This window comes from Scyliorhinus torazame, chromosome 3 (assembly GCF_047496885.1).
Source record: "Scyliorhinus torazame isolate Kashiwa2021f chromosome 3, sScyTor2.1, whole genome shotgun sequence".
In the NCBI taxonomy this organism is placed as follows: Eukaryota; Metazoa; Chordata; class Chondrichthyes; order Carcharhiniformes; family Scyliorhinidae; genus Scyliorhinus; species Scyliorhinus torazame.
In genome coordinates this window covers 14,891,401-14,919,118 of record NC_092709.1, presented here as the reverse complement: position 1 = coordinate 14,919,118, position 27,718 = coordinate 14,891,401, and the positions used below count along the sequence as shown (strand labels likewise).

Genomic DNA, 27,718 nt, shown 5'->3' with positions numbered 1-27,718 from the left:
CCACGGTACGAATAACACGGGTGGTGCCGAGTCCGGAGGTAGTGATCTTTGGAGTGTCGGAAGAGCTGGGAGTTCAGGGGGCAAAAGAGGCCGACGTCTTGGCCTTTGCCTCCCTGGTAGCCCAGAGACGGATCTTGTTAATGTGGAGGGACGCGATGCCCCCGAGTGCAGAGACCTGGTTAGTGACATGGCTGGGTTTCTCAGTCTCGAGAAAATAAAGTTCGCCTCAAGAGGGTCAATGTTAGGGTTCACCCGGAGGTGGCAGTCGTTCGTCGACTATCTCGGGGAAAATTAAAATGTCAGCAGATGCAGTATTCCAAGGCGGGGGGCGGGGGGCGGATAGGTGTTGTATGGTTGAGGAAAAGTTTATTCTACCATGTTGATGTCATTGTTTATGTTGCTGTTATAAAAAATTTCAAATACCTCAATAAAATATTATTAGAAAAAAAAAAGAATTTAAATGAAGTTCTCGCCCAGAATGCCCAGAAAGTGATCATTTCAGAGAGACTTTGGCTCCTTGAGTTTGCTACCCTGCTTTACAAATGCAGCTTATACATTTGAGCATTCTTTCCCATGTAATATCTGGCACCGCACACTTGAAGATAATCAAGTTAAGATAACGAAGAACTATAATCCATTCAGCCCATCGTATCTGTGCCGGCCAAAAAAGAGAAATAAGAAACTAGCTGCTCAATTTATTCCCACTTGCCAGCACCTGGTCCGCAACTTGGCCTGTTTCAGCACTTCATGTGTGGATCGAAGTACCTTTTAAATGAGTTCAGTGTTTCAGCCTCAATCATCAACTTAGGCAGTGAATTCCAGACACCCAGGGCGCAATTCTCCCATCGGGAGACTAAGTCCCGACGCCGGAGTGAAAACCGGAGTGTTTCACTCCGGCGTCGGAGGCCGCTCCCAGCCCCCTATTCTCCTGCCCCGGGGGGCTAGGAGCGGGGCCACGTCATTTACGCGTGCCGGGCCTTGGCTCCGTGTAAAGGCGGCGCCGCGTAAATGACGCGGCTGGCGCCGCATAAAGGACGTCATCCGCGCATGCGCGGTTGCCGTCCTCCCCGCGGCCGCCCCGCAAGAAGATGTCGGATGGATCTTGCGGGGAGGCGGAGGTCCTCCTTCAGAGAGGCCTGCCCGCTGATCGGTGGGCACCGAACGCAGGCCAGACGTCTTTTGAGTCCCCCCCCTCCCCCGCCCCACAGATGCAGGAACCCCCCCCCTCCTCCCCCACAGGCCACCCCTCCCAGCGTTCCCGCACTGTTCCCGCTGGCAGTGACCAGGTATGGACGACGCCGGTGGGAACCTGTCGTGTTGGGCAGGCTGCTCGGCCCATCCGGGCCGGAGAATCGCCGCTCGCCCGTTACCAATGGCAAGCGGCGATTCTCCGAGCGACCAGCCGTGATTCTCGCCACGCCGGTTTGGGTGGGAGTGGGAGAATCGCATGCGGGTGCCGGGGTGGCGTGGCGGGACTCGCGCGGCACCCCGGCGAGTCTCCCACCCGGCGTTGGGGGGGGGGGGAGAATTCCACCCCCCGCCTCAGGGCGAAAACATTTTTCCTCATGGCCCCTCTGATCCATCTACCAATCACCTTAAATCTATGGCCCCTGATAAGTGACCCCTCAGCTGGGGGGAATGGGACCTTTCCTGCCTCCCCTATCCAGGTCCCTCACAGATCTTTGCTTTTAGAAATTTGATAATTCAAATGCTTTCCCACAATTATCATTCATTTGCTTGGACCTCCCGTCGATCTGTCAGATATGTATCGTGGGCGCCTGTTATATTTTTACTCTGGCAGGGTAGTGACTTAGTGATGAGATAAATTTGCTTCGGCTGCACTCAACAGAAATGACAAATCCATTGTTGGCAGGAACAAGTGTCCACGTACAGATCCACCATCATGACCGCTCTGAGGTCCCAATCTCACTCTTTTGCTGTGGCGAGGTGCCACGTGTATGGAGCCTACTCCTCAGTGAGAGGAAGAACAGAAGGGGACAACCTGGGTAGTTCACCTACGAGACCTGACATCTGGTTCATTGGCAATGGTACGGGGGCCAAGTGCCAGTTTGCTGTCTCTGTGGCAGGAGAAAGCTGCAGAGATAGGACAAGGGAGGAAATAGCTCAATTAGGAAAAGGCAGTGTGGGCACGATGCATACTTAGTTTTAATGGCACCTTCAATGTTCATAATATTTTTAAAGCGGTTGTATTTATAATCAGGATACATTTTGCCAGGCTCTGCTCATTTGACAAGTAGCACCAAAAGGAGTTTTGGGCACAGATGCTCATGGTGTTTGAATCATGTGTTTCCAGATTTTCTGGTCATCCAAAACAATTCCACAGATAATCGAGAGCATTTGGAAGTGAATTTGTTCCCCTTTGTGTCCAACTTTTTAATCCATGCTCCACTTGAGAGAACATCTCACAATAGTGACTGTACTTTGTATCTTATCACAGCTCTTTGAGATACCCCATGCGCCTCATTTGATTTGTTGACATCGGAATGCATAAATTGTTGTTTTGTAGGGATGCAGAGGTGCCATTCTTTCACACAACAACATGCCATGAACAAATTTCAGCTAAATAGCCATTAATTTGCCCAGAGCGTCACATGTTCTTAGACGGATGGTGCACAGGAACTTTTTTATTCACCCAAACTTAGGATTTCCATCCAGCCAAGGTTAGATTGAAGTCTCCAGGATTTGACTATCAATCTCCTGTGTGCATGCCTAGAAGCCAAAAAGCTTTGAAATGCATTGCTGACATTCAATTTCACAGACCATTGCAGTTTCAAAGGAAGGAGAACCATTGTTTATTTATATACCTCTACAGGGGTCCAATAACTGTGAAGTGCCTCTTCTTTGGAGCAGGTGTTCTTTTAACCACAATTTCTTTTTAAAGAGGCAGTCTCTGTGTTCTGAAAAAAAAAAGCAGGTGCAGGAGCGGCACTCAGAAAGAAAAAGATACAAGGCAATGGAATTGACTATGACTTCAAAGGTTTCCACCACATTAAAGGGAAGACTTTTACCATCAACACGCAGATGTTTCATTTTGACATACTGGAAGACCATTCAAGTGTTAAGTAAAGGACAGCACTATCACACTGTCCAGACTCTACTTCACTGGAGGGTCAGCCAAGGTTTGCTCAAATCCTGGAAGAAGTGTTGAACCTGTGACGCCCTAACATTATCGATAAAAGCATTTACCAAGCTGGAAGCGGTTGAGGTAGCAAACGTATGTTACTGGGTGATAAATGCAAATATCATGCTGCAAATCTTTGACAAGGCAGCTGAACAAAGAGGGAAAGTTAGAAAAGCGGAGAAAGTGACTCCACGTAATCAGTCCTTGCTTATTTTTAATACTATTGTACCTGGCATTTTACTCAGTGGAGGCACTCGCAGCTTCTTGAGTGTATTGTTCATGGGAAAAGCATTCACGCAGGGAAGGGTTATATGGTGCAGCTAGCAGATGAGGCAAATCTCATCGCTCTGAAAATATGGCAGGGACTATTTCAAACAGATTGCTGAATCATGCTGTTTCCTTTTGCCAGCAGCTCGCACTCACTGGCAGCTTAGGCCCTCCAGTTCATGTACAAACACACACATCTACAGATGGGGAATCTTTGCTTTCTCAGAGTCATTGGCAGCATGAGGCCCAACAAGGATTGGGAACTCAGCTGGGCTTCACACACAAAATGTCAGAATTCAGCGCTCAATTTCCTGCCCCGCCTTTTTAGAGGTGCATGACTGACATTTCCCTTGTGTTCATTAGTATTTAATAATCTCTGTGAAAGGAGCTTGCACGGAATCTGTAGAACGTGACTTAATGTGCTGTGTGCAGTCTTCCTTTTTCGATTCTGCTCTTCATTAATGGTGATTAGTTGTTTTGCACAACAGGATTAGGCCATTCATTCCTTCAAGCCTGCTCTCCCGTTCAATAAGATTAAGGCTGATCCTTCCTTCAGGTCCATTTACCCTGCCTTTGATCCTAATCCCTTAATGCCCTCACCTAACAACAACTTGTTTTACAATTTTCAATTGACCACCAGTATCGAAAGCTTTTGGGAGTTTAAGAGCTCCAGATTTCCATTAGCTTTTGTGTGAGGAAATGTTCCCTAACACATCACTGAATAGCCTCGCTTTCCCTTTTGGGTCATGCCCCAGTTATTGTGGACTCCCCCATCAGGGGGAGTGGGGGGGGTTGCGGGGGGGATAAAAATTGGCAAGTCATGTTGCAGCTGGAAAGAACCTTAGTTAGGCCAGACTTGGAGTATAGTGCTCACACTACCAGAAGGATGTGGAGGCTTTGGAGAGCGTGCAGAAGAGATTTACCAGGATGTTGCCTAGCATGGAGGGCATTAGCTATGAGGAGAGGGTGAATAAACTCGGTTTGTTCTCACTGGAACGATGGAAGCTGAGGGGTGACCTGATATAGGTCAGCAAAATTATGAAGGGCATAGACAGAGTGGATAGTCAGAGGCTTTTTCCCAGGGTAGTGGGGTCAATTACTAGGGGGCATAGGTTTAAGGTGCGAGGGGCAATGTTTAGAGGAGATGTACGAGGCAAATAGGATGGGAATAGAGGGATACGGACCCCAAAAGTGTAGAAGGTTTTAGTTCAGATGGGCAGCATGGTCGGCGCAGGTTTGGAGGGCTGAAGGGCCTGTTCCTCTGCTGTACTTTTCTTTGTTCTTTGTCTATCCCTTTACCTACCCTCTCAACTCTTTTTATCACCTTAAACAACTGAATTATATCACCCCTTAATCTTCAATAAGTCAGGGGAATAGCAGCTGTCTATGCAACCAAACCTCATGACCTCGCCCTTTTAGTTCGCTCATGATTCTCCCAGTAAGCTCGTGCCTTGGCCACATCAGTGCCGTCAAAGAGTATTTCAAGGGCCCCAAGTCTGTCTTGTGAGGGAGCATGCAAAGGGTGCTCCCAGAAGCAAGGTTAAATGGTGAACCTCCAACAATGTTGCAGAAGGGCAAATATTCGGGCCACCTAAATTCTGCCGAATATAAAGGCTCAGTTTTTATTGTCCCAGTCGGTCACAGATTCCAAGTGCAATGCTAAACACGACACGAGAGGTGGAGGTAGACCTTTAATTACGGCTCGTTCAACAGCTAATAAATAGACCCTAGCATCACTGCAATCATTTCTTTTTAAAGAAAACTTGCATTTTCATAGCGCCTTCCACAACTGCTGGACATCCTAGAGCACTTTACAGCCGATGAAGTACAAGTATAGGCACCGGTGTAATGCAGGAAACTAAGCAGCCAATTCGTCCACAGCAAGCTCCCACATATAGCACTGTGATAATGACCAGATAGTCAGTTCTGGTACACACTCATTGGGATTAAAAATGGGTCAGAATACTGGTGAGAGGCTCACTGCTCCTCTTCGTGATAATGCCGCACGATCTTTTGCACCAACTTCAGAGGACAGACCTTGGTTTAGTATCTCATGCAAAAGGCAGCAAAGCCAACAGTGCAAGACTCCACCTGCACCGACACTTGACATTTGAAAGCCAGTTGAAAATGAGGGGCGACATTCTCCGACCCCCCGTCGGGTCGGAGAATCGCCGGGGGCTGGCATGAATCCCGCCCCCGCCGGTTGCCGAAGTCTCTGGCACCGGATATTCGGCGGGGGCGGGAATCGCGCCGCGCTGGTTGGCGGGCCCCCCACTCGATTCTCCGGCCCGGATGGGCTGAAGTCCCGCCGCTAAATTGCCTGTCCCGCCGGCGTAAATTAAATCACCTACCTTACCGGCGGGACAAGGCGGCGTGGGCGGGCTCCGGGGTCATGGGGGGGGGGGGGGCGTGGGGCGATCTGACCCCGGGGGGTGCCCCCACAGTGGCCTGGCCCGCGACCGGGGCCCACCGATCCGCGGGCGGGCCTGTGCCGTGGGGGCACTCTTTCCCTTCCGCCTCCGCAACGGTCTCCACCATGGCGGAGGTGGAAGAGACCCCCTCCACTGCGCATACGTGGGAAAATGTCAGCGGTCGCTGACGCTCCCACGCATGCGCCGCCCGGAGATGTCATTTCCGCGCCAGCTGGCGGGGCAACAAAGGCTGTTTCCCCCAGCTGGCGGGGCGGAAATTCCTCCGGCGTCGGCCTAGCCCCTCAATGTTGGGGCTCAGCCCCCAAAGATGCGGAGCATTCTGCACCTTTGGGGCGGCGCGATGCCTGTCTGATTGGCGTCGTTTTGGGCGCCAGTCGGCGGACATCGCGCCGTTTCCAGAGAATTTCTCCCCAGATCACCAAACAATCTGGGAAAAAAATTAGTTCACAGTCTTACTAAGCAGCAGTTTGCATTCCATTGTGGACACACAGAGTCCTTGTATGACCTGGAGCTGCGTAAAATGTAGCTCTGATTTCCAGTATTCAAGGCATTACTCTCCACCCATTTGTTGCCTCTTTAGACAACTTTATTGTAGTCTAATTATTTTCCCTTAATTAGTATGCATATAGAACTTCATAGTCATGTTTGTATGAGCTGTAATTATCCACAGAGGTTATTTATTTCAGTCAAATTTAACATAAAGCAATTCCTCACTACCCAGGATTGGGAGGCTAATAGTCTTGTGTAGGAAGATAATGTGGGAGTAACAGCGATGATAAAAATATCATACAAAAGTAACAGTTCAGTGCAGCTATTTAATGAGCAAAGAATGAATATTGCAAGCAACCCACACACCCTTGATCTCTCCTGTTTGACTTTCTATTCAAACTTTGTTTGACAGTTATGCCCTGTGTTTGGTGGACTTTGACTACAGTTTGACATTGGTGTATCATAGGATCCCTACGGTGCAGCAGGAGGCCATTCGGCCCATTGGATCTGCACTGACCGTCTGAAAGCACCCTACTGGGGCCCAATATCCCGCCCTATCCCTGCACATTGCTCACAGCCCAACCACCTAACCATTTTAAAAATAAATTTAGAGTGCCCAATTCATTATTTTTTTTCAATTAAGGGTCAATTTAGCGTGGCCAATCCACCTATGCTGCACATCTTTTGGGTTGTGGGGGCGAAACCCATGCAAACACGGGGTGAATGTGCAAACTCTACACGGACAGTGACCCAGAGCCGGGATCGAACCTGGGACCGCGGCACCTTGAGGCCGCAGTGCTAACCACTGTGCCACCATGCTGCATGTTCATCCTCCTCATCTGAACATCTTTGGACTGTAACAATACGCATGCGTTCAAGACAAATGTCTCCTTCCTGTTGTCCAATTGGCCTCCAACCACAAGTCTGATATTCAAAGGAGGTTGAAGAGACATTTTAAAGAGACGATTACGACAGGTTATGACAAAGAAAAATTGTTCCTGTCAGTTGCTGGTACAAGGACTAAGGGACTCGGGTTTAAGGTTTAAGGACGCAGGGGACAGGAGGCAGGTTATTTTACACACTGCGTGTTAATGAACTGGAACTGACTGCTACAAGGGTGTTGGAAGCAGAGATGATCAATGATTTCAGAAAGAAATTGGATAAGCCCTCTTGGGAAATAAACTTGCAGGGCTCCAGTAATAGAGCGGGAGAGTGGCACTGACTGGATTGCTCAAGCCCCTAACCTCGTAGCCGTACACATTTCCAAATTAAATGTTACTGGCACATTGAGAGTCAGTGGCATAATGGAAGCTCTTTGTGTTGAACAGACCGGTGTCTGATTTGAAAAGCATTCTGATTACCTGTGGCCCTTTAGCATTGGAAACATCACACTGCAGAAGCAAGCACAAGATATGTTTAATATGAAGGTGAGTGGGTGGCTGGAATGGAACTTAAACACAAATCATTTTGGCGAGGGATAGAGAGATATCTCGTGGGAAGTGAGGGGGCCACACCATAGTCAAAATAACCTTGAATTATCTCACAGTCATACAATAGGCCAATGGACAACACCATGCAGCAAATGTACTGCATTTTCAGTGCTTATTCTCCCAATAATGATAAACATTGTTCTCCCTTTCCAAGCTGCGTTTTTGCTACATTTTAATCAATACTCAATGTGTACTGATGTTGAGGTTGGTACACATTGTCCTAACGTTAAATTAATTCCTTTAACTTATCAATGGGATTGACTTTAGATCATATTGACAAATCATAGCATTACTCCAGACCAATTACCAACAACGCTTTTAAATTGAGAAAGCCGCATTATAGATTCAGCTGTGCATCCTTCTACCTGTTACCACCGCCAGACGTTCCCCGATTGAATACCGTTTGTTTCTAATCAGTCTGTTTCTAATACTATCTCTTCAGACATCGCAGGCTGGATTCTCCGCTGCACCACATTTCTGTTTCAGCTGGCCGACGGGGTGCTCCGTTACTCCGGCTAGTCAATGGGGTGTCCCACTCTGCGGCAGCCACACACCATCGGGAAACTCCCGGACTGCCGGCAAAACGGAACATCCCGCCGGTGGAGAACCCAGTCCCCCCATCTTGTGCCCTCCAGATCATAATCGCCAGTTTATCCAAAACCCTGCTGTCCATACCCAAACTCACACAAGTCCCAGCAGTTAACGTGCCTGCTGACTCATATTAGCTCCTGAAACAGCAATGCATCAAATTTGTACTGCTTATCCTCATGGTCCAATCTCTCCAGGGCCCATTCTATCCCTCTCTGTGACCTCCTCTAGCTCCTCTAGCTCGCAAATGCCCTGAGTATTTACAAATGAGAGGGGCGATATTGTTGGAGAGGACAGTGTGAAACAGATTGGTAAGCTCGAGGAAATACTTGTTAGGAAGGAAGATGTGTTGGGCATTTTGAAAAACTTGAGGATAGACAAGTCCCCCGGGCCTGACGGGATATATCCAAGGATTCTATGGGAAGCAAGAGATGAAATTGCAGAGCCGTTGGCAATGATCTTTTCGTCCTCACTGTCAACAGGGGTGGTACCAGGGGATTGGAGAGTGGCGAATGTCGTGCCCCTGTTCAAAAAAGGGACTAGGGATAACCCTTGGAATTACAGGCCAGTTAGTCTTACTTCGGTGGTAGGCAAAGTAATGAAAAGGGTACTGAAGGATAGGATTTCGAAGCATCTGGAAAGACACTGCTTGATTAGGGATAGTCAGCACGGATTTGTGAGGGGTAGGTCTTGCCTTACAAGTCTTATTGAATTCTTTGAGGAGGTGACCAAGCATGTGGATGAAGGTAAAGCAGTGGATGTAGTGTACATGGATTTTAGTAATGCATTTGATAAGGTTCCCCATGGTAGGCTTATGCAGAAAGTAAGGAGGCATGGGATAGTGGGAAATTTGGCCAGTTGGATAACGAACTGGCTAACCGATAGAAGTCAGAGAGTGGTGGTGGATGGTAAATATTCAGCCTGGATCTCAGTTACCAGTGGCGTACCGCAGGGATCAGTTCTGGGTCCTCTGCTGTTTGTGATTTTCATTAATGACTTGGATGAGGGAGTTGAAGGGTGGGTCAGTCGGCTGCAAAGAGACATAGATAGGATGCAGAGCTGGGCTGAGAAGTGGCAGATGGAGTTTAACCCTGAAAAGTGTGAGGTTGTCCATTTTGGAAGGACAAATATGAATGCGGAATACAGGGTTAACGGTAGAGTTCTTGGCAATGTGGAGGAGCAGAGAGATCTTGGGGTCTATGTTCATACATCTTTGAAAGTTGCCACTCAAGTGGATAGAGCTGTGAAGAAGGCCTATGGTGTGCTCGCGTTCATTAACAGAGGGATTGAATTTAAGAGCCGTGAGGTGATGATGCAGCTGTACAAAACTTTGGTAAGGCCACATTTGGAGTACTGTGTACAGTTCTGGTCGCCTCATTTTAGGAAGGATGTGGAAGCTTTGGAAAAGGTGCAAAGAAGATTTACCAGGATGTTGCCTGGATTGGAGAGTAGGTCTTACGAGGAAAGGTTGAGGGTGCTAGGCCTTTTCTCATTAGAACGGAGAAGGATGAGGGGCGACTTGATAGAGGTTTATAAGATGATCAGGGGAATAGATAGAGTAGACAGTCAGAGACTTTTTCCCCGGGTGGAACAAACCATTACAAGGGGACATAAATTTAAGGTGAAAGGTGGAAGATATAGGAGGGATATCAGAGGTAGGTTCTTTACCCAGAGAGTAGTGGGGGCATGGAATGCACTGCCTGTGGAAGTAGTTGAGTCGGAAACATTAGGGACCTTCAAGCAGCTATTGGATAGGTACATGGATTACGGTAAAATGATATAGTGTAGATTTATTTGTTCTTAAGGGCAGCACGGTAGCATTGTGGATAGCACAATGCTTCACAGCTCCAGGGTCCCAGGTTCGATTCCGGCTTGGGTCACTGTCTGTGCGGAGTCTGCACGTCCTCCCCGTGTCTGCGTGGGTTTTCTCCGGGTGCTCCGGTTTCCTCCCACAGTCCAAAGATGTGCAGGTTAGGTGAATTGGCCAATGATAAATTGCCCTTAATGTCCAAAATTGCCCTTGGTGTTGGGTGGAGGTGTTGAGTTTGGGTAGGGTGCTCTTTCCAGGAGCCGGTGCAGACTCGGGGGGCTGAGTGGCCTCTTTCTGCACTGTAAATTCAATGATAATCTATGATTAATCTAGGACAAAGGTTCGGCACAACATCGTGGGCCGAAGGGCCTGTTCTGTGCTGTATTTTCTATGTTCTATGTTCTATTAACTCTGCAGACCTTTAATGATGGGCTCTTCTGCAACCCTGATTTCCTTAATTACCCATGATTGGCGGCCATGTAGAGGCCTAAAGCTCGATTTCCAGCTTTTAACCTCTCAGCCTCTCTATTTCTCGCCCGGCCTCATCAGATGGAGATGCTGCGAGAGAATGACCTGTGGGCTGGGATTCTCCGAAAACCCGCACTGGACGGAGAATGGGGTGTCGGACCCGCAACGTATTTGCGCGATTCTCTGCTGACCGGAGAATCGCCGCCAGCCGCTCGCGTTCGGGGACTGCTGAAAGAGGCTCCAGCGGCGATTCTCCACGGTCGACCGGCCGAGTTCCCGCCAGCCTGGTTCACGTACGGTTCCACCCGGCAGGAGCTCGGCGTTGCTGCTGTGGTGGCCGTCCTGGTGGGGGTCGGGGGAATCAGTCTCCGGGGAGGGTCTCCACAATGGCCAGGCCTGCGATTAGGGGCCACCGATCAACGTGCGCGCGTGATCTGGGGGGGGCCTACCATAGAAAAAGTCCGGAGTGATTCACGCCCGTTTTCTGGCGGGCGTGGGGACATAGCCCCATTATTGGAGACACGGCTGTGGTCAGTGAGAGGGAAGGATCATTTTGTCTGCCATAAACAACTGACTTGGGACAGGCCATCTGGGTGAAGGGGCAGTGTATCCTCACTCTGCCAAGCAGGCCAACCTCACTGTCGGGGACTGCGCTCTCCTCGGTCAACCCCCTGATTTCCAGGGCCCGTTTCTCATCATAAGAATCTATATTATTATCACAACTAGGCCGACATTAACACTGCCAAGAAGTTACTGTGACGGTGAGGACTCAAATCTCTGGTACTCCGCTCCCCATTTTGGCCCTTTCCCGCTTATTATGGGCTATCTTCTCCAGGGGCTTTGTGAGCCATATTCTTTGTGGGTCAGGGGGGTCTATAGCAGGTGGCATGTGTGCACCTCGACATAAAGGGGTTGTGCTGGTGGGTGCTAGTGGATTCTGAGGAGCAAGCACAAAGATGGGATGTGGGGAGGCTGCAAGATGTCAGCTAGTGATTTATGGCGGGGTGGGGAGGGGGTGGGAATGTGGTAGTTTGGAATTTGAGGGTTGGCAGATGGAACTGATACCAGGAGAGCGGTGGAAACTCACCTTTGTAGCTCGATGGATGTCGTTCGTCTTGGTCCAACGTTGTAAGGTGGTCCTCCTGGTCATGTTGCCCGCACTGACAACTGCTGCCACTGTCTCCCAGGTGGTATTGGTGACCCTGCTGCTGGTCCGTCCTCTGACCCCCTCCAGAGGGAGGGGAGACAGTGGGTTCAAATCCCGCCATGGTAGCTGATGAAATGCAAATTCATTGAATGAATCTGGAATAGAAAGCTAATCCCAGTTATGGCAACCATGAGCAATTGTCATAAGCCCCCATCTGGTTCTCTAATGTCCTTCAGGGAAGGAAATCTGCCGTCCTTACCCGATTTAGCCTACATGTGATTCTAGGCTCAGCGTAATGTGGCTGCCTCTGAACAGCGCCCTGCATTGGCCCAGCAAGCCACTCAGTTCAAGGGCAAATAGGGATGGTCAACAAACGCTGTCCTTGCCACATCCCATGAAAGAATGAAGAAGAAAAGCCCCACTCCCTTGCCCTTTCACCAGAGCAACGTTTTAAGCTTCAAGTGTTTATCCAGATTCCTTCTGAAAGTTGAGGCAAACCAACTCAAGACAGTCTGGAGATGGAACTGTGCAGAGATTGGTAACATACCAGATGGTGCAATTATCAACTTACCCTGCGGGGCATCTCATTTTTGGATTACACGTGGTGAGACACATATGACATTCTCACTAATAGCATTTGCTTGAGACACTCTGCAGCCAGGTGCTGCTGGGAGGTCTATAGCATTGGCAGAGTCAAGAGATTGCACGATAGCGAAGAAACAAGAATTACCAAATGTAATTATAACTTTCCGTAACTCGCAAACATTAAGGGCTCGATTTAAGGGAAACATTTCTTCGTGTGATTTTGGGCGGGTTTGGCGGGGTGTTTCCTGACGGCCGCGTCGGTGAGATTGCAGCCAGTATATAATAGTGCTTAGTGCCGGAAATGAGCCCCCATGAACCTTTCGCCATTATTGGTTGCCTCGCCTTCTAATTCGCCAACTCTTACTTCAGTGTCTCGCCGCTAACAAGAAGGAGCTGCTTTTAAACGCCCCCTCACCACCCGCTCAGTTGGACACACAAGCATGGCAGTGCGCAGAACCGCTCCTCGCTTTGGGGATGTCGAACTGGCCAGGCTTCTCGAATGCCGTTGATGTGAGACGGCATATCCTTTCCCTCTGGAGGGGGTCAGAGGACGGACCAGCAGCAGGGTCACCAATACCACCTGGGAGACAGTGGCAGCAGTTGTCATTAGTTATTTTATTTGACTTGCAAGTCTTTCTCAATTCACAGCGGTACAAAGCACATCTTGCTTTGTACACCTCCAGAATCAAGTGAGTCTGTAGGACAAAGGGATCTCTACTAATAACACAAATGGCATCAAGTTTCACATACACGATTCCCATAGGTCATCCTATACCCCTCCTGACCTGGCCATACATTCTAATTGGCTCACTTCCAATCCCTTCCTCTGGCCCCCTATTACCCAGCATCCTTTTCCCCTCCGTAGCTGGACACACCTCTTCCTTGCTTTGCCATGCGGTCTGAAATCCTTTGTCTGTGAACTCACCAGGATGAGACTGCCTATCTCTACATTACAGTAACTAATATCTCTAAAGTAACTATTTTATATCACATTCGTCAACATTACCACGATATCGCCGTCTTCTCCCCCAATTGGATAGCTGTTTCAAAGAGATAATGCAGGTATAATAGGCCCAAATGCTCACCATCTGTGATACATTATTCCAATTCTCTGATTCAGTCAGAGCAGCAATTGGGACTCTGCCGTGGGTTTTCAGTCCTGTCAATTTATTCTCCTGAGTGCTGTTTGTTCAGGAGAGCTAAGGAGTGCGAGGATATCGCCCACCACGGCTGAGGTCCTTGAATCACCTGCCAGTGCTCACAATCGACTATCACATTGACAGTACACGGTTACCAATGAAACGCCTCCAGCCGCAGAACCATATCAGTGCTAACCCTATCAGAGGGGTACAAAATGAGGGAGACACAACTAAACCAAAACAGAAATGGGTTTTCCCTTTGCAGGCTTATCAAGATTAAGAAGGATTTCATCGCTGCTTTGATTTTTTTCAACAAGTTGGTCTTGTACCATTTACTAACAAGTTTGCAAATAAAATAATCGATAATAGAATAACTGTTTTGTCTTTTCTTTCTATTGCCCCATTGTACGGAGCATCACAGACGTAGGGCATCCCAAAGTACTTTGCCTATAAAGTTCTTGACAAGTGCAGTTACTGTCACAATGTAGGAATTTTGACAGCCAATTTCCATATAGAAAACTCTCAGAAAACTCTCTCACACAGCAGTGAGGTAAATGACCAGATCATCTGCTGTAGTGTTCAGTGTTGAGGGCCAGGCCATCGGGGAGAAAGCCTGCTCTTCTATGAAATTGTGTTTCGGGATCTTTAATTCCTGCCTGAGAGGGGTGATTCAACAGAAAATAAATCTGTCTGGTGTTGGGCATGTTTAGCAGGGTGTTTCTCAGCGACTGCAGCGTCGAGAAACACTCTACTATTCAACGGCACTTTGCCTTTATTTTTGGCCTAGGGGGGTTTCTGTCCGCTGAGGCCGCACTTGAGTCATTTCCTGCTAGTGAGCCCGGACGCCTCGCAGATCGGGGCGCCGTTTTGTCAGGCTGATCTGATCTTTCCCACACTGTCTTCAGCCCCCCACACCCCCTGTGTTTTCAAGCCCCCCCCTCCCCTTCCCAACCTCGGAGAACACCCCCGCATCCCCCTCCACATGGTAAGCCCCCCCCCCCCCCTCCAGGCCCAATCGTTGGCAGTGCCAACCTGGCACCCAGGCACCAGAGGGAGTGCAAGGGTGCCACACTGCCCTGTTGCTGAACAATGGCCTGGGAGACCCCCCACCCAGACTCCCCCCCCCCACAGGTGCCATTACGACTGGTCCATATTTGTGGAATCCAGGACTAAACGGCGCTCTGGCAAGATCTCCCAGGCATGGCCTAATGGCTCATTTATATCTGCAGATCTGGATAAGGCCCAGTGAGGGTGAGGTCCAGATTGTGCAATCTCGCGAGATCTTGTTAAAACCCGCGAGGCGTTTCGAATGTTGCAAATCTCAGGAGAGGCCTCTCTTGAGATTTATCAGCTTCGTCGCCTCACCAAGTCGGGCGTGTCGAGGCCGCTGAATCACGCCTAATGTCTCGGTCAAAAGAAATACTATCAACAGTGCAGCATTGCCTCAATCATCCAGTGGGCGCATCAACCTGGATTGTGCCCTGAATTCTCCAGAGTGGAATTTGAACCTATCGCCTTCAGTCTCATTGACAAGCTACCGATTGGGCCACGGCTGCCATTGCGTATTGAAGCAAGCTGTCAGTGTTTCCAAGCGCGTAATCGTGGCTTACATCATGAATCAAATTAAAGCATCTGTTATTAAGGCATTATTCATACTCACCTTCAATAATGTGAAGCAATCTGATCAAGAGTTATTAATTGTGAATGAATCTTAAGCCTAAAACATTTCTGGCAAAGGTACTGTTTTGATCTGAATCTGTGTTTACTTTTAAATTTAATAACAGAACAAAGGTGCCCAAGGTAATTAAAAGTTGTCAGAAAGGTAATGTCAGGAAAAGCTATTTTAAACTGAGGCCTTCGTACAAGTTCAGCGTTACAAATGGGAGATATCTGCAGCTTGATACTTAAATCCTGATAGAAGATTCAGCCGTTCACCAGATGGAGTTTTGTGATAAAGCAATTCCTGATCATAGTATCCAGCCACATGATTAAACTCCCTCTCCCTGCCATGCCCTAAGTGTGAGCCGAAAACTTAGAGAAGAAAATAAAACCCTCTCCAATACATAGTGTTCCCCAATGAGACTCTTTCAAAGTAATAAGATGAGCGGCTGGGCGAAATTCTCCGGAAACGGCGCGATGTCCGCCGACTGGCGCCCAAAACGGCGCAAATCAGACGGGCATCGCGCCGCCCCAAAGGTGCGGAATGCTCCGCATCTTTGGGGGCCGAGCCCCAACATTGAGGGGCTAGGACGGCGCCGGACGAATTTCCGCCCCGCCAGCTGGCGGAAAAGGCTTTTGGTGCCCCGTCAGCTGGAGCGGAAATGACATCTCCGGGCGGCACATGTGCGGGAGCGTCAGCGGCCGCTGACAGCTTCCCACGCATGTGCAGTGGAGGGAGTCTCTTCTGCCTCCGCCATGACAACCTTTCTGACAACTTTTAATTACCTTGGGCACCTTTGTTCTGTTATTAAATTTAAAAGTAAACACAGATTCAGATCAAAGCAGTACCTTTGCCAAAAATGTTTTAGGCTTAAGAGACCATGGCGGAGGCGGAAGGGAAAGAGTGCCCCCACGGCACAGGCCCGCCCGCGGATCGGTGGGCCCCGATCGCGGGCCAGGCCACCATGGGGGCACCCCCCGGGGCCAGATCGCCCCGCACCCCCCCCCAGGACCCCGGAGCTCGCCCGCGCCGCCTTGTCCCGCCGGTAAGAGAGGTGGTTTAATCTACGCCGGCGGGACAGGCATTTTAGCAGCGGGACTTCGGCCCATCCGGGCCAGAGAATCGCGGGGGGTGGCCTGCCAACCGGCGTGCCGCGATTCCCGCCCCCGCCGAATATCCGGTGCCGGAGACTTCGGTTGCGGCGGGGGCGGGATTCACGCCAGCCCCCGGCGATTCTCCGACCCGGCGGGAGGTCGGAGAATCTCGCCCGAGGGAGGTGTGAGTGGGCAGCAAAGTAGTGCGTGGTCCTGAAACAGCCACAAACCTTGTTGCATCTAACGACCCAGACATTTGCTGCAGGTTTTACGAGGATTCCTGTGGCCGTAGGTTTTAATTGATTAAATATAGAGAGAGTGTTCCATGAGTGAGAAAGAGCACGAATGGAGGCCATCAATATGAAGTGGACAGCTTCCGGTGGCTGACATGGAGTGAGCGGTCGCACACAGGGTGGCTACTGCTTGAAGGCGTTGGTTTTGGTCCCTTTTACCCGAACCCCAGGGAACTTCAGCTGAATAGTTGAGCGGAGAGTGGAGGGGGATCAGTTCTCCCCCGGATGGGCAAGTCCGCGGGGTATCAAACTCGACAGAAGACAGTGAGAGCCCGGGCTAAAGTGTTGGTGGAGACTCGTGATGCAGCCATCAATCGGGAAAATGGCGGAGGGTGAAAGGTCATTTTCACCTGGAAAACTACCAATGGAGGAGCAGTTGATGAACTGCATTAAGGTCGAATTTCAGCAGCAATGTAAAGAAATGTAAAGGGCAGCACGGTAGCATTGCGGTTAGCACAAATGCTTCACAGCTCCAGGGTCCCAGGTTCGATTCCGGCTTGTGTCACTGTCTGTGCGGAGTCTGCACATCCTCCCCGTGTGTGCGTGGGTTTCCTCCAGGTGCTCCGGTTTCCTCCCACAGTCCAAAGATGTGCGATTAGGTGGATTGGCCATGCTAAATTGCCCATAGTGTCCAAAATTGCCCTTAGTGTTGGGTGGGGTCACTGGGTTATTGGGATAGGGTGGAGGTGTGGACCTTGGGTAGGGTGCTCTTTCCAAGAGCCGGTGCAGACTCGATGGGCTGAATGGCCTCCTTCTGCACTGTAAATTCTATGAAATGCAGAGTGACTGGTCAAAGGCGATTGAGGGGCAGTGGCACCTCTTTGCGGGGCTTTGGAATGGGTGAGTAAGAGCCTGGGGGGTGGGTGGGTGGGGGTGATACTGAGTGGGGTGTTAGAGGGGACTTCTGTGGTGTTGGTGAATGTGTATGCGCCCAACTGCGATGATGCTGGATTCATGAAGAGGCTGTTAGGAGCGATCCTGGACTTGGACTCTCACCTGCTGATTGTGGGGAGTGTTGGGGGTGGGGGTGGAGGGGGAATTTAATTGTATACTGGAGCCGAGAATGGATAGGGCGAGCCGTAGGTCGATGGGGCGGTCGAGAACGGCGCACGAGCAGGGAGGGTTTATGGAGAGGATGGGAATGGTGGGTCCGTGGAGGTTTGGGCGCCCGGGAGAGAGGGAGTACTCCATCTTGCATGTGTATAGGATATATTCCTGAATTTACTTTCTTGTGGTGAGCTGGGCGATGTTAATGGAGGTGGAAGGGGCAGAATATGCAGGAATAGTGATTTCGGACCACACTCCGCACTATCTGGATGCAAGACTTTGTTCGGGTCAAGCGCAGATGCCGGGGTGGAGGTTGGATTTGGGGCTTTTGGCAGACAAGTTCTGTGGGAAGGTGGCAGTGGCGATTAAAAATTGCGTTGAGCTCAATCAGAATGGGGAGATATCGGCCACCACGTTTGGGAAGGCTTGAAAGCGGTGGTCCGGGTGGGAAATTATTTTATTCAAGGCCCTTAAGGATAGGAGAGGGAGGGAGAAGAAGTGGCGGTTGTTGGACAGGATAGTTGAGGATCGGTGGTACTTTGTGCCCCCCTCACGAAGGAGTTGCTGGCGGAAAGAAAGAAAGGCTGCAGGGGCAGATTGAACGGTTGATGACGGGAAAGGCAGTGGGTCAGCTGCAGTGGCCGTGGGGGGCTGCAGTATGAGTATGGGGAGAAAGCGTGCCATATGTTAGTCCACCAACTGCATCGTGGAAAATCCTTCAGGTGAAAGCGGAATGGGGGAGTAGTGGTGTCGGATCCATAAAGGATAAATGAGGTGTTCAAGGCCTTCTATGAGCTGGGGGAGGGGGGGGTGCAAGGAGGGGGCTGATATGGGTCAGTTTTTAGATAGGCAGGGCTTCCCATGGTTGGAGGAGGCCAAAGGTAGTGATGGAGTGCATTGGCATGATACACCCCGGTAAGGTGCCAGGGCCGGATGGCTTCCCAGCAAACCTTGAGAAGCAGTTCGCGGCAGAGTTGGCTCTGCACCTTTTGGGCATGTTTAACGAAGTGGTGGAGAAGCGGAAGTTGCTGGCTACACTAGCGCAGGCGTCGATTTTGCTGATGCCGGAAAAGGGGAACGATCCATTGGAGTGCACGTCTATATAGGCCCGTCCCGCTGTTGAATACGGACGTGAAAGTCCTGGCAAAGTTGGAGAGGTGTGTTCCGGAGGTGGTCTCGGAGGACCAAATGGGGTTTTCAAAGGGGAGGCAGCTCTCTAGTAACATGAGGAGGTTGCTACATGTAATTATGACCCCGTTGGGTGTGGAGGGAGGAGGTTTGGGTCGGGGGGGGGGGGGGATTACTGTGTCAATGGACGCAGAGAAGGCTTTTGACCGGGTAGAATGGAGGTATCTGTTCGAAATCCTGAGGAGTTTGGGGTTTGGGCCAAGGTTTGTGACCTGGGTTCAACTGCTGTGCGCATCCCCATGGCAAGTGTGCGAATGAATGGGCCAAACCTTTAGGGTATTTTGGGCTGCATAAGGGAACGAGGCAGGGGTGTCCACTGTCCCCGCTGCTGTTATGGCTTGCGATTGAGACCTTTGCGATGGCACCTCAGGCCTCGACTGAGAGGGCATGCAGGGGTCACCGGGGTGTCGTTGTATGCTGATGACCTGTTGCTGTTCGTGATGGACCCGTTAGAAAGCATGGGCAGAATCATGGGCTTCCTGAAGAGGTTTGGGGCCTTATAGGCTATGAATTGACTGTTGGCAAAAGTGTGGTGCTCCCAGTGAAACCTGGGGGTTCTGTCCTTTAAGGTGACAAGGGAGAGATTCTGGTACCTGGGGATACAAGCAGCACATGAACGGGCCACGATGCATTGGAGCAACTTGAAGGGGTTGGTGGAGGAGGTTAAGGGGGACCTTAAAATTGGGATACTCTGCATCTGACATTGGCGGGGAGTGCAGAGGTGATAAAGATGAACAAACTGCCAAGATTCCTGTTTGTGTTTCAGTCCCTCCCGATTTTCCTCCGCAAAGCCTTTTTTCGGAATGTAGGTGCGTTAATCTCACAATTTGTGTAGGCGGGAGGGTGCTGAGAGTGAAGAGGTCTTTGTTGCAAAGGCAGAGGTGGGAAGGGGGGGCTGATGCTCCCAAAATGTGTTACATTTTATTGGGCAGCGAATGTGGAAAAGGTGAGGCGATGGCGGGGTGGGGGAAGGGGGGTGCAGATTGTGTCATATTCGAGGAGTCTTACGAGGGGACGAGCCCAAGGACCCTTGTGATGGTCCCACCGCCATTCACACCGAGGAAGTGTACGACGAGTCCGGTGGTGGAGTAGTCCATAATAATTTGGAACCAGTTGAGGAGGCACTTTAAACTGGGGCACATGTCGTTGATGACTCCCTTGTGTGGAAATCATGGGTTAGGATGAGATGTACAGGAGATGGAAAGAGAAAGGGCTAGTATAGGTCATGGACATGTTTGCGGAGGGCCGGTTTGCTGGGCGAGAGGAAATGTGGATGTATTTCAAGCTACCATTGAGCGTGGAGTGGGTTCAGATACTGGCCGGTACGGGACCTCGCACGTAAGGAGTTGCCTTCATTCCCACAGGTACCGGAATATACGCATTTGGAGAAAATGTTGCTCCTGGGTGAAGGTGGGGAAGGGATGGGTGTGGGTGGGGTTGGATTGGGGACATACATGGGTAGTTGGGAGAGCAGGGCATGATCTTAGTGAAAAGGATCAAGTAGAAGTAGGAGGAGAAGTTTGGGAAGGAGATAGGATGGGGACTTTGGTGTGAAGTAATGCGTCGAGTGAACTCAAACTCCTCCTGTGCAAGGACGAGCCTTGTACAATTTAAGGTGGTGTACAGGGTCCACATGACTCGGGGCCCGGATGAGTGTTTTTTTCCGGGACGAGTGGACGGGTGTGGGAGGTGCAAACCAAGCCCATATGTTTTGGGGGGGTGAGGAGTTGGTAAACACTTGGGAGCGAGTGTTCAGGGCCCTATTGAGGATTGTAAAGTTTGAGATGAAGATGGACCCTATGGTGTTGATCTTTGGGGCGTAGGAGGTGGCGGAGCTGCTGGAGGGGAAGGGGACCAATGCCTTGGCCCTCGCCTCTCTGATTGCCCGCCAATGGATATTTTTGAAGGGAGGTTAACCACACCACCGGGGGTCGCAGCATGGTTGGGAGATGTTTTCCAGGCTGGAGAAAATCAAATTTGCCTTCAGGGGGTCGGTGGAGGGTTTCGAGTTATGATGGAGGCCATTCATGACTATATTTGAGGAGCTGTGTGGCGTTGCGGGAGAGAGGGGGGGGGGAGTAAACCTACACACTCTATACCCTGTTGGATGTTAAGGTTGTGTTACTGTGTTGAACATGTTTGGGATAAAATACTTTTTTTTAAAAATCAATATGAGGTGGACACCAAGAAATCAATTGGGGATTCAGAAGGAACAGTTTTATGCAAAGATTGATGGGAATGTGAAACACACTTTCTAGAGAGTGGTTGAGGTGAATAAAATAGACATGTTTAAGGGGAAGCTAGATAATCAAATGAGTGAGAAAGGGAATGGAGGGTGATCCTAATGAATCAGATGAGGGAGGACAGGAGGAGACTTGTGTGTTGCATGGACAGGCTGGTTGAATGACTTTGTTTCCTTGCTGTTTATCCTGTGTAATTCTGAATGAGTAATATCCCACTGATTAAGACACTGAAATTCAGGAGGGTATATTGACATTTTGTGGGGACCTGATGGCGGAGTACGTCGCTGCTCCCCTCCTCCACCACCACCCTATCCAGCTTGCGGTGGCCCTGGCTTCATTTAAATCTGGCAAGCACGCATTGGGGTGCCAGGCATCAAAACTGCATCAGGGCAGCGACAAACAAGGTTAGGTTGCCTGAGAATAGGGATGGGGAGGATTGGCTGTTTTTTATGAAATGAAAATCGCTTATTGTCACAAGTAGGCTTCAAATGAAGTTACTGTGAAAAGCCCCTAGTCGCCACATTCCGCCGCCTGTTCGGGGAGGCTGGTACGGGAATTGAACCGTGCTGCTGGCCTGTCTTGGTCTGCTTTAAAAGCCAGCGATTTAGCCCAGTGTGCTAAACCAGCCCCTCTGGAAGGTGTGTGTTTAGAGAGGGTGCAGAAGAGATTTACCAGAATGTTGCCTGGTATGGAGGGCATAAGCTATGAGGAGCGGTTGAATAAACTCGGTTTGTTCTCACTGGAACGAAGGAGGTTGAGGGGCGACCTGATAGAGGTATACAAAATTATGAGGGGCATAGACAGAGTGGATAGTCAGAGGCTTTTCCCCAGGGTAGAGGGGTCAATTACTAGGGGGCATAGGTTTAAGGTGAGAGGGGCAAGGTTTAGAGTAGATGTACGAGGCAAGTTTTTTACGCAGAGGGTAGTGGGTACCTGGAACTCGCTACCGGAGGAGGTAGTGGAAGCAGGGACGATAGGGACATTTAAGGGGCATCTTGACAAATATATGAATAGGATGGGAATAGAAGGATACGGACCCAGGAAGTGTAGAAGATTGTAGTTTAGTCGGGCAGTATGGTCGGCACGGGCTTGGAGGGCCGAAGGGCCTGTTCCTGTGCTGTACATTTCTTTGTTCTTTGTTTGTTCTTTGTTCTAATCCTCGTGAAGACCACGGGGGACTCGTTGATTGATCTTCCCATGGGCTTCGTGGAAGAAGAGTTCCCATGGTGAGCAGGCGGAGATCTGGCCAATCGGGGCCGGCAGGGGAGGCCTTAAATATAAGCCCACAGACCCAGACTGGCAGTTCCCGACCATCCCAGGCTGGGACATCTGTTTTGCACAGCATGGCTGCGGTTTTAATTTGCGTTTGAATAAACTGGATTTACCTTTTAGCCTGCGTCTCCTGGAATCGTTACACTGGTGTCCAGATTATTTTACGTACGATGATACGAACATACAAGTTAGGAGCAGGATTAGGCCATTCGGCCCCTTCAGTCTGCTCTGCCATTTAATAAGGTCATGGCTGATCTGATTGTGGCCTCAGCTCCACATTTCCACCTACCCCACATGATCTTTGACATTGTGAATAATCTATCCAACTCAGCCTTAAAAATACTCCACTGCTCTCTGTGAAAGAGAATTCCAAAGGCTTACGACCCTGTGAGAGAAAGAAATTCCCTTTAGCTCCATCTTACAAGGGAGGCCCCGTATTTTTATATTTGCCCCCTGGTTCAAGTCTCTCCCACAAGGGGAAGCATTCTCCCAGCACCCATCATGTCAAGTCCCCGCAGGCTCTCAAATGTTTTATTGATGGAGGGCGCATGAATAATTTGAAATTTTTTGGCCAGGTTTCTTCTTCCATTGCCCTCAGAACAGCTGTGAGTGTGCACTGCACACAGCCGGGACATTTCAGATCTGAAATGGTGATCTGCATTCTATTTACATCAGAACACCGTCATTCTCATCTGAACAGGTGGACTAGAAGCAGACAGATACCTTGGCCATTGGCAGTAAGCGGGAAAGCCCCCTCACTGATATTGGAGCCTCCCAATGCTATTTTGATACAATTGACACTACGTCAGGAACCTGTGTGTCAGACTTGACCCCTTTCATCGTAAACTGCTGACCTTATTCCACAACTGAAAGAAGAATCTGCCTCCAGGTACCATGTATTAGGAGGGCATTGCCAACCATGGACTTCCATGGGATTGGTTTATCATTGACTTCTATAGTGTGGCTCACCAAGATACCCTTCTGTTCTTTGCCGCCCGCCATATTGGAAGGGTTTACAGGCTGATAATCAACCCGTTTGCCCTCATCATGTACACACCTTCCATGGGGATTAATTCCACGCAGACATGGGGAGAACGTGCAGACTCCGCACAGATAGTGACCCAAGCCGGGAATCGAACCTGGGACCCTGGAGCTGTGAAGCAACAGTGCTACCCACTTGTGCTACCGTGCTGCCCATATATGACCCAGAGGTGGGACACTGCCACTACATCGCAAAACCTTACAAAAAAAAACATTAAAATAATCTGGACACAAGTTTTGGCAACTATAGAAGATGGGGGAAATAATACCGATTAAATCAGAGGCAAAGGGGGCACCTGATAAACTAAATGGCCTGTTCCCTTTCCAATGTCTGATTATCTGTCGTGCAATATTTCTGTACATTTTCCTTTGGGTATTCTGCCAGTTACCGAAACATGAGAGATAAACCAGAATGATTGAGGGGTTCGAGGGATCCGGTTATGAGGAGCGATTGTGAAAATTGTGCATTTTTCCAATGGAAAGGAGAAGAATGAGAGGTGATATGATTGCTGCTTTTTTAGGATTGTAAGCAGATTAAATAATGTAGGCCATTGTGAGCCACTTCACCTTGGCCAGAACAGTAAAACCAAAGGACTAAATAAGTCTATGGAAAGTGAGCAAGTGGTCACTTCACGGAACAGGCTCCCCAGGGAGATGGGGGAAATAATACCAATTAAATCGGAGGCAAAGTAGATAGATTTCATTACAGAGAAAGCATTTTGTGATAAACTCGATTGAGAAATTTGAAACATGGCGTGTGGTGAATGTAACATGGCTTGGGAGGAAAGGTGACTTTGGAAACATGGTTCACAAAGCTCTTCATCACCGAAGGGTTCTTCACTTCATATCAGGGTCTGTAGTAGACTCATTGGCTGACTGATTGTAATGAGAAGTCAACAACTCCATCATCGTTGTTTCGAGTGACGATGATGGTGGAAAACAAACTTTTCAGGCATGGCTGGGTTGGTAGCCCACTCACCTCTGAGCCAGAAGGTTGTGGGTTCAGGTCCCATTCCAGAGACTTCATAATCTAGGCTAACAGACGCAATGTAATACTGAGGGAATGCTGCACAGTTGGAAGTGCTTTCCTAAGAGGGGAAGTAGTTACGATATGTTATTGTCTTGGACTAGTAATCTTGCGACTCAGGATAATGCTCTGGAGACCCGGGTTCGAATCCCACCCCGGCAGATGGTAGAGGTTTGAGGGTGGCATGTGGCACACTGGCTAGCACTGCTGCCTCACAATGCCAGGGACCCGGGTTCAATGCTGACCTTGGGTGACCGTCTGTGTGGAGTCTGCACGCTCTCCCCGTGTCTGCGTGGGTTTTCCTCCGGGTGCTCCGGTTTCCTCCCACAGTCCAAAGATGTGCAGGTTAGTTGGCTTGGCCATGATAAATTGCCCCTTTGTGTCCAAGGGTGTGCAGGTTCGGTGGGGTTATGGAGTTTCCGGGATAGGGCCGGGGAGTGGGTCTAGGTAGAGTGCTCTTTCAGAGGGTCGGTACAGACCCGATGGGCCGAATGGCCTCTTTCTGCCCTGTAGGAATTCTATGATTCGATTTCACATCTAGCAACTTGTTTGGAAATAACAGATTCTCAAATTCAAGAGAAGCTTCGGACTTGAAAGTACATATATGTGAAAATTTGTACGGCTGTGTCATACGGAGAGTTTAAATGTGTATTACAGGGGCAATGTTCCGATTTGAACAATGCTATACTCACCCGACTTTCCATCCCTCACAGCTTGCTACCTGGAATCCTGACTCTGGCTTAAATGGATCCCTCACGGACAAAAAACTGGAAAACAACATGCGTGGGGTGATGCTGCGGGTTGTAACACTGCCGGTAAGGGAATATGCTTTCTTCCCTCTGCCTCATTTGCTTCTGAAAATGCTGCTCCATCACACAAATTGTTTATTGGCTGGTTAAGAAAAGACTGGGCTGATTGAAGCTCGGCAGGTTTAAATCGGGGCTCCCTCTCCTGATAATTTATTTGGGGGTTTTCAAGGAGTCACAGCGATTAATCATTCGGATTCTCTCTTTTTGTTATCTGTAAGCGAGGCCTTGTTCATTCTGTTACCTATCAAGGAGGAGCAGTGGTTTTAAACTAATATTTCCCTTCTCTGTAATAATGAGAGGCACAATGCGTATACTTTGAAATTTGAGTTGCAGCCCACTGTTTTTTGGCCAAATCCTCGGGATGAAATTTCCCAGGCTGCGGAGGTGGGGAAAGTCCCAGAAAATGACTTCAGGTCGGGAGATCCTGACATGATCCTACATTGTGCTGGCTTTCCCCGGAGCAGGATTGAAGAGGAGTGAGGAATTACTTTGCATCTACTGGGTAAGCGGTTTTTAAAAAGTGGTGGAGTTTGCTAAACAGCAAATAATGATCTCCTTTAACAATGACTGCAGAATTTCCCAATCATCGATCATCTTTCCTCAATGGTCAGCATCTCACCAGGGTTGTTACCAAGCTGAGTGCATGGCAGGAACAACTTCTGTAGTAAAACTGACAAACTGGGAAGGCTTTGATCAATTAGACGGAAGAGCTCCAGCCATGGGCAGGTGATAGACTGCTGGTTCAAAGCATGTCTCCTCTCAGAGGGAAACTTGACTTCTTGCAAGGCACAAGGGAGCATGTTCTGCAGCACCACTTTCCTTCTCTGCTGAGGTTGAGGAGCAGAGGCCACACCACCACTGACCGCACCATCGGCACCAGGAGAAACACCAGCATCACCTTCCCTTTCTCCAGCTGCTGCTTTTCTATCGGACAGAGTGGATGGTCACCAGCTGGAAGGAGGCGAGATTCCAACACAGGCTCTCCAGGCAGGGGATCCGCTTTCTCAGCATGTCTGAGCACCAGTGCCTGAGGAAATTCAGACACTCATGGCAGGTCACTGCTGACATCGGGAGCCTCCTGGAACAAGGCCTCCTTTGCAGTGGACATTGGCAATGGCCAACAAGGTGCCTGTCACTGGAGTGCTAACACCCCAGCCTTAATGCCTGGGTATCTGCTTTTCGTCAAGTATTAAGCTCTCTTCTCCTTAACGGAGCGAAAATAAGGAGCTGTTAGTGATCATCATGGCTTTATGGAGAGGTGGGTGAGGGGTGAGTCTTGTTTGCTCAGATGGGGAAGTCAGCTGCCTGCAAGCAGAGGAATGAGCAGAGCTGCAACATGTGTTGACCTGAGAAGCGTTGTGGAGGAGAATGCTGGGCAGGTCAGAGATGGTGCTTGGCGCCTGATATTTGGCACCCTCCTGTCGTGCCCACCTGATATCCTGGAGTCTCCAAGTTAGAGGGAGCACACTCCAGCTGTTGACCTCTGTGACCATGTCCTTCCACAGCTGCTTGGTTGGGAGAGGTTGTCTTCAGATCCTGCAGAAGGACCTCCATGTAATAATAATAATAATCTTTATTGTCACAAGTCGGCTTACATTAACACTGCAATGAAGTTACTGTGAAAAGCCCCTCGCCGCCACATTCCGGCGCCTGTGCGGGTACACAGAGGGAGAATTCGGAATATCCAATTCCCCTAACAGCGGCGGCTGGATTCTCCGCAGCCCCGCGCCGAAATTGCGTTCAGCGGGGGGGCAGGGGGGGCGGAGAATCAAATTTCACGCTGAAATCGGGCCAGCCGCTGGTCCGGCGATTCTCCAGGACCCAAGAATTGCCGTGTTTGCGGAGGTCCACCCAGCGATCCTCCGCTCCCGACCAGCCGAGTTCCCGACAGCGTGGTGCTGCAGACTCAGTCTGCGGCCGCCCTGGTGGGGGGCAGGGGGAGATCGGACACCGGGGGGCCTTATAGGCGGCCAGGGGACTGATCGCACGGTTAGATTTTCGGGTGCGTGGCCGATCAGGGGGTGGGTCTACATTCTTCATCTGCCTCCGCGGTCCGAGTCCGCCATGGCGCTCGGTGCAGCTGCTGGAGGCCGCCGCCGTGTGCACGCATGGACTCAAAACCGGATGTGCGGGATTCTGTTTCTGCAGCTAAAGCTGCGTGAATCACTCTGGGTCCCCGCTAGCCCCCTGCAGGCGAGTGAATCGGCTCCACTTTTTCACAGGAATCTTCAGAGTGAAATAACAGCGTTTTTACGCTGGAGTGGGGACATAGTCCCATTTTGGGAGAATGCAGCCCCACATCTTTCGGGACTTGTGGGAGGAAACCGGAGCACCTGGAGGAAACCGATGCAGAGGGAACGTGCAGATTCCACACAGACAATGACCCAAGCTGGGAATCGAACCTGGCACCATGGAGCTGTGAAGCCACTGTTTTATTGTGCCGTCCTTAAGGGTGAGAGAGCAGACTGCCCCGGTCTCCTCCCCTTT

The 27,718-nt window shown here is 50.0% G+C and overlaps 1 protein-coding gene across 2 annotated transcripts in view; it reads left to right on the top strand.

The window, feature by feature from the left end:
* Nucleotides 1–27,718, top strand: part of grid2 (glutamate receptor, ionotropic, delta 2) — a 1,370,357-nt gene that overhangs the window by 1,029,997 nt on the left and 312,642 nt on the right. For both annotated transcript variants that reach the window (XM_072495324.1, XM_072495323.1), the window contains one exon: nucleotides 25,136–25,237. In XM_072495324.1, the coding sequence (XP_072351425.1) occupies nucleotides 25,136–25,237 (102 nt within the window). The remainder of the gene's footprint in view (nucleotides 1–25,135; nucleotides 25,238–27,718) is intronic.